Here is a 9,659-nt window from a genome sequence, read left to right on the forward strand (position 1 = left end):
GAAGGTCCCACCCAAAATTTCTTCCTTCCTTTTTCTCTTGTTTCATATCAATATTTGAAGAGAGAATATTGAGTTTTTAATTTTGTTTATGACCTTTTTGTCAAATATGAGTAACATTTTGGACTACTGTAATCTTGTATAGGATGATATTGTTTACCATTTGGAAGTTATAACCAACAGTCTCTCAATAAGGAAGAATATTAAAAAAAAAATTATAAAATTAATTAGTCAAAAGAGGTAACATTAGAATGGTCATATTGGTCATTTGTAATTAGTTTATGTTAATATTAATATAGTTTAAAATAATTGTTACAAAGAAATCAAAATTACAAACCACAAGGAAGATCATTATTATGAAGCCAAACTTAGAGGGAGATCTATGAAATTATCCGTAAAAAATAAAAAAGAAATTGCACGAGTTGTCCTTCAAATGGATCTTTAATTTTCAGCATGCAGGGCATAATTTATGAAATATTATGATGCGAAAATATAAATTTATGCTCCGAAAAAAGTTAGAATTTTTATGAGGGCCAAAAATTAAAGACCCATCACAAAAGAGAGACATGATTAGAGGTGTCAATATGGGCTGACCCAGCCCAACCCAACCCAGCCCTAAAGGGGCAAAGAATTAAATGGGCTAGGACGGGCTGGCCCTTTTAATTGAAGAGTCTGCAAAATGGCAGCCCAACCCAGCGTAAGCGGGCCGCGGGCTAGGACGGGCCAGCCCTTTAAGTTTTTTCGTCTTCTGAAATAACATTTTCTAAGTGATTTTTGGTACAATTTGAACATGAAACTTTTGCAATATGAAATAGAATCTTTTACAACCCATTCTTGCGCAAATTCATATCATAAAAGAAAAAAATTTAAGAGAACAAATATAAATTATTATTTTTATCACTAATTCAGATCACGTTCAAAAGAAATTAAACATAATATAACTTCTAAGACTAAAAAGTATTACTCTAGTTTCTAAATTACTACTTAGTAGTAAGTACATTTTTTTTTTTCATTACTTTTTGTCTTTTTGTATAATTTACTTATATTTTTTTTAAAATTAATTTTTTTTTTCTGGCCCAAGGGCTGGCCTCAGCCCAACACTTAAGGCCGGCGGGCCAAGAGAGGCTGCGCTTTTGAGCCTCACTTTTATATGAGCCAAAGAAATCGTAACCCAACCCTATTTAAATAATGGGTTGGGTTAAGCCGACCTCGCGGACCAAGCCGATATTGACACCTCTAGACATGAGTGCCAATGATCCTAAAATAAATATACGGGACCACATTGTCCTTTGGCATAGTAATTGATAGTAGCCCAGTCCTAAATAGGCGGTTGGAAATAGCCCCTGGGGCCTTAAAAATAAAAAATAAAAAATAAATAAATAAAAGCTGGTGGTTGGTCACATTGTTAATTAACAGCCTAGCTTGTTGGCATTTCATCGACCCTTATAATTAAGAGGGTTATGTGCGATAGCCATATTATATGGTTAATTTTGTGATGGCTTTGGTTTGTTGGAGTGCCTTCTTCTTTTTGGTGTTGTTAAATCCCATTGAGGGACGAATAGGATGCTTCAACTCCATTATTAGTTTCGGTGATTCTCTTACTGACACTGGAAATGAACTTCACCTCACTCGAAACAGAAATCCTCCTCCCTATTTCGCTACCCCACCTTATGGTGAAACCTTCTTTCATCGTCCCACCGGTCGCTTTTCCAATGGCCGTCTTATTATCGATTTCATTGGTACGTACTTAGAGCACAGTGTCTGTCGTAGTACTAGTCTTATTCACGTAGTTTCTTGATTTTGATAGCTGTTACCATATGTTGTTTATTATTTTTCGATTATCACACTGTTTTGCTGTTTGTTACTGTTATTTTTCTGAATGCTTTGTAATGGTTTCCTTATTAGTTGTTATGTTTTCTTCAATACCATATTTCCTTTTTCATAACTATTTTGATTTGCTGCAATTGAGCCGTGAATCTTTCAGAAATAATATCTCTGTCTCAACAAGGTAGGGGTAAGGTCTGCGTACACTCTACCATTTACAGACTTCACTTGTGGGATTACACTAGGTAGGTTGCTGTTGTGGTTGTATTGCTACATACGTCTGAATATACAAATTTAATTTTCAACCATGTACGTAGTACTATCAACATTGGTTGATAAATGGATTATTTGTCGAGCCAGATCCATACTTGTTACTGTGTTTTTGGAGTCCTATTTAATTTGTGAGTTTTTGATGCATTCCTCACTTCTTCACGTGCACCAAAAACTGACACAAGTTTCTTTTTTGTAATGACTTGTTGGATTTGCAGCTGAGAGTTTGGGGTTGCCATTAGTTCCACCATATTTGGGAGGAAAAGGTAAAAAATTCAGGCAAGGTGTGAACTTTGCAGTAGGAGGAGCAACGGCACTTGATTCTGCCTACTTGACGAACAAGGGAGTAAGAACCACGACCAATGCGTCTTTGGTGATTCAATTGGGTTGGTTCAAAGAAATGCTCTCTTCCCATTGCAAATTTCCCTCAGGTACTATTATATATTTCCTACAATACATTTCACTATATAGAAATTAATTTTAATTTGGACTCCTAATTAAGCACCTTAAGTGTATACATACGCAATATATTTTATTAGTACTTTCTCTGTTTCATTTTATGTGTCTTACTTAGTTACTTTGATTGAGCATGAAGTTTAAGAAAAGTAAATGAGACTTTTCAATCCTGTTGTCTTAAATTTCAAATATGTATAATTTACCAAAATGTTCTTTGAATCTTGTGGTTTTAAACGTGTTACGTAAGATGTTAGAATTAAAAGTTACTAAATATAGAAAGAAATATTCTTCTTTAAACATATTAAAAGTAAATAAAACATATAAATTGAAATAGAGCGAATAGTAACTTGTGATACAAGTTTGAATTGTTAGGACAGGGAAAAAAATACAAGATTAACATGCACACTAGCAAAGAGGTTCAATCAATTTGGACGTACCAAAAAGGTAATAAAGTCATATCTTGAGATAAAAGTAGTATAAAATTAATTAATCTCTCAAGTTAAACAATAAGAAAGAAGAAGAATCTGCAAAAGAACCAAAAGATCACACTAAGAAGGCATATATTTTTTCAAAGAAAGGCATAAATATGTATTTCAGACACTTATAATGTGTTAGTATAAGTTTTATTCAACATTTGTTAATTACGAATTCTTTTTATACATCTCACATCATGTATAGAATGCAAGGAATTTCTACGAAAGTCATTGATACTGGTGGGAGAAATCGGAGGCAATGATTTCATCTATGGTTTCTTTGGAAATAACACTAAGGAAGAGGTTGAATCATATGTTCCAGCAGTCATCAACACTATCAGCTCAGCTATACAGGTAGCAATAATATAAAAAAAAAGAAACTTTATGGCATGGTATAGAATATACTACTTGCATTAATTTTTATCCAATACATTTTGCCAAATTGAATTTTATTTTGAGAGCCTTCATATTTCTTAGCATGTGATTTGCCTTTACCTAATTACGATCGGATTACATTGGAGTAAAATGGTTCTAGCGAGCCTAATCTTGCTGTTGCAGTTGTTGGGTTTAATTGATAGGTTGAATGGGAAATGAAGGGAAAAGAAGTGGAGGGAAAATGAGTTGTTCCTTCTTGCTTTATGAAATAAGCATTTGTCCCTCATAGGTGGTGGAAAGAAAAGTTTTTCCACTTAAAAATAGAAGCACTCCTTCTTGTTGCTAAAGGGTCAAGAAGAGGGCCTCCCCTAGCATTGTCGTCGTCGCTCGGCTCGGCTCGGCTTCGGCTTTTGATTTGGTCAAATGATCTGATTACCCGACCTGTTTCTTTCTTTCCCGGATTAATTTAAAACAATTTCCCTCCATTTTTCAACGGAATTTTTCTGAAAGGTTGCACACCTTTTCTGAAAAATTGCAAACCTTTTCTCAAACAGGCTATATATTCCTGTTGATCCTCAGAATTTTTACTTACGAAATTTTCTGATATTCTTCTTCTTCCTTCTCTGCACTTCGTAAAACTTTTCGTGTGATATACTACCTTCGAGTGGTTCGTAGTCATCAGAATTTGCTGTACCGCTATTTTGGTGAGTAAATCGTTCTATCCTGGGAGGAAAGATTCCAATACCTCAGGTACATTGAGGGGAATAATTTCCTTAAAGACACTGTGAATTCAGTGGGCTCGATTTCATTTTTCCTTACAATTTAACATACTGTTCATAGTATTTTCCAGTTTCTGCTAATTTCGTTATTTGCAGTTTGCAGAATCTGTCCAGTTTCTGTTTTTCCTGTTACTGTTTCAAAGTATTTGTTGCAATACAGATTTAATAACAATCTTAAGGAAATTATTGTTTATATATTTTAATCTGTAATATGTTTGTAGACTAAAATGAGCCTCAAACATTTAAAGCAGCAATGTCTTTTTCTGATTCAGCATTTTGGAAAGAGGTAGTCAATAGTAAGATTGAATCAATTTTAAACAACCATACATGGGAATTGGTTGATCTTCCTCCTGGAAATAAACCTTTAGGATCAAAATGGATCTTTAAAAGGAAAATGAAAGCTAATGGCACTATTTGATAAATATAAGACAAGACTTGTGGTCAGAGGTTATAGACAAAAAGAAGGCCTTGATTACTTTGACACATATTCGCCGGTAACAAGAATAACATCTATTCAGGTGTTAGTGGCACTGGCAGCCGTATATGGTCTTGAAATCCATCAAATGGATGTCAAGACAGCTTTCTTAAATGGAGAATTGGAGGAAGAAATTTACATGGAACAACCTGAGGGTTTTGTGGTTCCTGATAAAGAAAGGAAAGTGTGCAAACTTGTTAAGTCACTTTATGGACTTAAACAAGCACCCAAACAATGACATGCGAAATTTGACTAAACAATGTTGGCAAATGGATTTAAGATTAATGAGTGTGACAAATGTGTTTACATTAAAAATGCTCCAAATCATGAAGTCATTGTTTGTTTATATGTTGATGACATGTTGATAATGAGCAGAGATATTGCCGATGTAAATGCTACGAAGTGTATGCTTGCTAGCAAATTTAACATGAAAGACTTAAGAGTTGCTGATTTGATCTTAGGAATTAGGATCCATAAAACTCCACAAGGTCTAGCATTATCACAGTCACATTATATTGAAAGGGTATTTGACAAGTTCAAGTATTTAAATTTCAATATTACAAAGACTCCAATTGATGTAAGTTTTGCACTTCAAAAGAATGAAGGTAAAAGTGACTCACAATTGGACTATGCACAAGTTTTGGGAAGTTTGATGTATATTATGAATTGTACACGACCATATATAGCATGTGCTATTAGCAAGCTGAGTCGATTCACGAGTAATCCCAATCAAACTCATTGGATGGCAATGAAATGAGTCTTGGGGTATTTGAAACACACCCAAAACTATGCTTTGCATTATAATAAATATCCCGCAGTAGTTGAGGGATATAGTGATGCAAACTGGATCACCGGATCATCTGAAGTTAAATCCACGAGTGGATATGTTTTCACCTTTGGTTGAGAAGTAGTGTCTTGGAAATCATCAAAACAGACATACATCGCCCGCTCTACAATGGAATCTGAATTTAGAGCTTTAGACAAGGCCGGTGAAGAAGCTGAATGGCTCCGACATTACTTGGAAGATATTCCATTTTGGCCCAAACCTTTGGCACCTATATGTATACATTGTGATAGCCAAACGGCTATAGGTAGGGCAGAGAGGTTATGTATGACGGAAAATCGCGTCACATTCGACGGCGACACAATATCGTTAGACAACTACTCTCTAGTTGTGTTATCACTATTGACTACGTAAAGTCAAGAGATAATGTATTGGATCCGCTAACAAAAGGCCTATCTAGAGAGGTTGTTGAAAGATCATCGAGGGGAATGGGGTTAAGGCCTAGGACAAGTCATCATAGCGGTAACTCTACCTAGTAGACTGGAGATCCCAAGATCCAGGTTCAAAGAGATCAAACAAAGTTATGAATGACGGTTTAACATTGTCAAATAACTCAACCCATTCTCGTGATGAAGATAATGTTCAGAAACAACGATAATACCTTAAGGCTTTTTAATGAGTTAATAAAGCATTAAAGTTTTTTAATGATTGTCTAAGTCTGGCAGAACACGATCAGATAGTGTGTCTATAGGACTGCACATTTAGAAATCACCTATGTGAGTGTGAAGTATAAGCCGCTTCAAGGGGAATGACGGTAAAGGCCTATTCTCTATGCATTTACGAAACCAGGCGGTGTTCATGGCTGAAACGAACACAACCGTGAGAACCATAAATGGTTGAGGGTTAATTGTGTGACTTATGTTGTCTAGGTATCCAACAAAGTTCGACGGTTCAAAGATATCACATCTACCGATTGATCGAGTATATCCGATATAAGTTCACTACGGAAAGTTCAAAGGGAAACCTACTTATCCAGATGCAATTAATCTTCACTTGCATATCACACACTTGTCCGTGCATTCCTTTATCTTATAGCCATTCCCCATTCATGTGGGGAATTGTTGGGTTTAATTGATAGGTTGAATGGGAAATGGAGGGAAAATGAGTTGCTCCCTCTTGCTTTATGAAATAAGCATTTGTCCCTCATAGGTGGTGGAAAGAAAAGTTCTCCTACTTAAAAGTAGAAGCACTCCTTCTGTTGCTAAAGGGTCAAGAAGAGGGTCTCCCCTCGCGCCGTCGTCGTCGCTCGGCTCGGCTTCGGCTTCGAATTGGGATTGGGATTGGGATTTGATCAAATGATCTGATTACCCGACCCGTTTCTTTCTTTCCCGGATTAATTTAAAACAATTTCCCTTCGATTTTCAACGAAATTTTTCTGAAAGGTTGCACACCTTTTCTGAAAAGTTGCAAACCTTTTCCGAAACAGGCTATATATTTCTATTGATTTACTTACGAAATTTTCTGATATTCTTCTTCTTTCTTCTCTGCACTTCGTAAAAACTTTCGTCTGATATACTACCTTCGAGTGGTTCGTAGTCATCAGAATTTGCTGTACCGCTATTTTAGTGAGTAAATCGTTCTATCCTGGGAGGAAAGATTCCAATACCTCGGTACATTGAGGGGAATAATTTCCTTAAGGACACACTGTGAATTCAGTGGGCTCGATTTCATTTTTCCATACAATTAAACATACTGTTCATAGTATTTTCCAGTTTCTGCTAATTTAGTTATTTGCAGTTTGCAGAATCTGTCCAGTTTCTGTTTTTCTTGTTACTGTTTCAAAGTATTTGTTGCAATACAGATTTAATAACAACAGTTACATTTAGTGATGTTGTTATTGCTGTCGTTTTGGCTATTGTTATTGTCGTTGTTGTAATCGTTGTTATTTGTTGCTGTTTTTATTGCTATTTTTTTGTTTGTTACTGTTACTATTATTATTGATATTGTTATTGTTTATTGATATTGTTATTGTTTCTGTCCAAAATTTATTTCAAACTTCATAATATGGATTTGTGAAATTTCTATTACATACGAACACCGTGACACAACAACTGTGAGGCCGGCACACATTCTAAAAAAATTTTAAATACAGTCAGACTCCTCCCTTTAACAGTCATCCTCTATAACAATATTTCATTATAATAACTATGTTTTCTGTGAAACCGATCTTTCCATATTATGTTATATTATATGTTATCTATAATAACATCTCACTATAGCCTGTGGCGGATGTAGCATGAATGCATGATAGGTGGGGGTTCAACTAACTTTTGACGCGGAGCATAAATTTGTGTAAAAAGTAATTAAATTGCAATAAATAGTTGACATGAACCCATAACTTTTAAAATATGAAGGGTTCAAATTAAAAATCTAAAAAAGTTGAACCCATAGAGTTTAAATCTTAGATCTGCCTCTGACTATAGCAGTTAAGAAAATATTAGAACAATGATGTTGTTATAAAGAGATTTGACTATACATGATGATGCAGGAACTAATGGAGTTAGGAGCAAGCACACTGGTAGTTCCAGGGGGTATGCCAATTGGATGCTCAACAGCTCTTCTAACAAAATTTATGCTCTCAGATAAGGAAGATTATGATCCAATTACTGGTTGTATTAATTGGCTAAACCAATTTTCCCAGAATTACAATGATTTTCTTCAGAAGGAACTTCATCTTCTTAGAGAGCTTCATCCTTCTGTTACAATCATCTATGCTGACTACTACAATGCTGCCATGCAATTTTATGTGTCCCCAAACACCTATGGTACGTTCTCCCTCAGTTTCAATTTGTTTGTCTTAGTTACTATTTGGATAGTCAAAGGATATTTTCTTTGACCACAATTTTTTCAAATACTTTCTAAATATTTTGAATAGTTAACTATTGTGACTCATAATACTTTTTATTTCGTTTTTAAATATGTAAACTTTATTTCATAAAAATTGAAGATTCTATCTGATTTCACACCAAACATTACAAAATTTGTTACAGGGTTTACAAAAGGAGCTTTAATTGCATGCTGTGGAGCAGGAGGGCCATATAATTATAAATTTTTTGAATTATGTGGGGATCTAACAGCAAGAAATATTTGCGGTGACCCTTCACTATATGCTAGTTGGGATGGAATGCATTTTACAGAAGCTGCCTATAAATTGATATCCACAGGTCTTTTAGAGGGCAATTTCACTTTTCCTCCTCTCCCTAAAATATGTACAACTAGTTTGAGTCCAAATTTAAACCATTTTGACTCTTAAATCATGACTAGGAATTTCCCACCTATATTTGCTTTATTTCATTATCACAAAGACTTTAATGGAATAGTTTCTCCTAGTAATGAGAAAGTCTTCATTATTGTTGTGAAGAATTTTAGCGGTGAAGCCAAAACCTTAGGGCGACAAGTGTAGCCCAAAATCTTTACTTTTTTGATACATGTATATTCATGACTACTATTGTGAAAGAATTTTAGCAGTCAAGCCAAAATTTGAAGGCTATTGATGGGTGTTGAAATTTACATGAAATTTAAGAATGAAACGGATACAAGTGAGAAGGATTATTCAATTGTCCTCAAGGAGTCAATAACTTCAATTTTTATTGAAAGTTATTGAAAGCATCATGCCTAATATATTGAACAGAGAGGCATTCTTTTGCACACCCGGGCCCGATCTCAAATGTATGTGCCTGTGGACTGTGGTTGAAAGAGATCCTGTCAAGGTAGTACATGCATAAGAAACAAGAGCAACTTCTGTCTTGTTTTAGTTGAAAATAGGGTGATTGTTCCTGTATGTGATCCAAGAATAGTGCATTATAGGTTCTTAAGCTACAAAAGGCATCTTCTAATAATCATGGATTCTACTGGTAATGAGAAACTAGTAGTTATTGTTGAAAGAAATGTCAGTCAAAACTACATAGAGGCTTACAAAAGACGCATTCCTTGATGTTTCTACATTGAAATTGAGTGTGAGGTTAATGTAGACCCCTTTATGACACTTGATGCTGGATACAAGACATGAAAATGTATACTTTAAATTTGAAATGAGGATGCTCTTAATGAGAGCCTAATGGGTTTCATTCATTACTTGAGCCTTGCATTTTAGTAAACTGTATGGAACAAGCTTTTTCTCCTTTTCCTTCATACTTTTGAGTCCAGCAAAAAGGGAGCCTGAAAAG

General features: G+C 34.9%; 1 protein-coding gene across 1 annotated transcript; it reads left to right on the forward strand.

Moving 5' to 3' along the window:
* The first annotated feature begins 1,411 nt into the window (after nt 1-1,411).
* On the forward strand, nt 1,412-8,983 carry LOC132639305 (GDSL esterase/lipase At1g28580-like). The gene is made up of 5 exons (XM_060355761.1): nt 1,412-1,736; nt 2,310-2,522; nt 3,226-3,374; nt 7,982-8,258; nt 8,484-8,983. Exons 1-5 carry the CDS (start codon nt 1,478-1,480, stop codon nt 8,744-8,746), a joined length of 1,161 nt encoding a protein of 386 aa, XP_060211744.1. The 5' UTR covers nt 1,412-1,477; the 3' UTR covers nt 8,747-8,983.
* The last annotated feature ends 676 nt before the right edge of the window (nt 8,984-9,659 follow it).

This window comes from Lycium barbarum, chromosome 1 (assembly GCF_019175385.1).
Source record: "Lycium barbarum isolate Lr01 chromosome 1, ASM1917538v2, whole genome shotgun sequence".
Taxonomy (NCBI): Eukaryota; Viridiplantae; Streptophyta; class Magnoliopsida; order Solanales; family Solanaceae; genus Lycium; species Lycium barbarum.

Bases quoted from the DNA above. Each gene is read 5' to 3' on its own strand.
- LOC132639305 (XM_060355761.1), top strand. From the start codon at position 1,478: ATGGTTAATTTTGTGATGGCTTTGGTTTGTTGGAGTGCCTTCTTCTTT. The intron at 2,523-3,225 runs GTACTATTATAT...CATCATGTATAG, and splicing joins CCATTGCAAATTTCCCTCAG to AATGCAAGGAATTTCTACGA. The intron at 8,259-8,483 runs GTACGTTCTCCC...AATTTGTTACAG, and splicing joins TGTGTCCCCAAACACCTATG to GGTTTACAAAAGGAGCTTTA.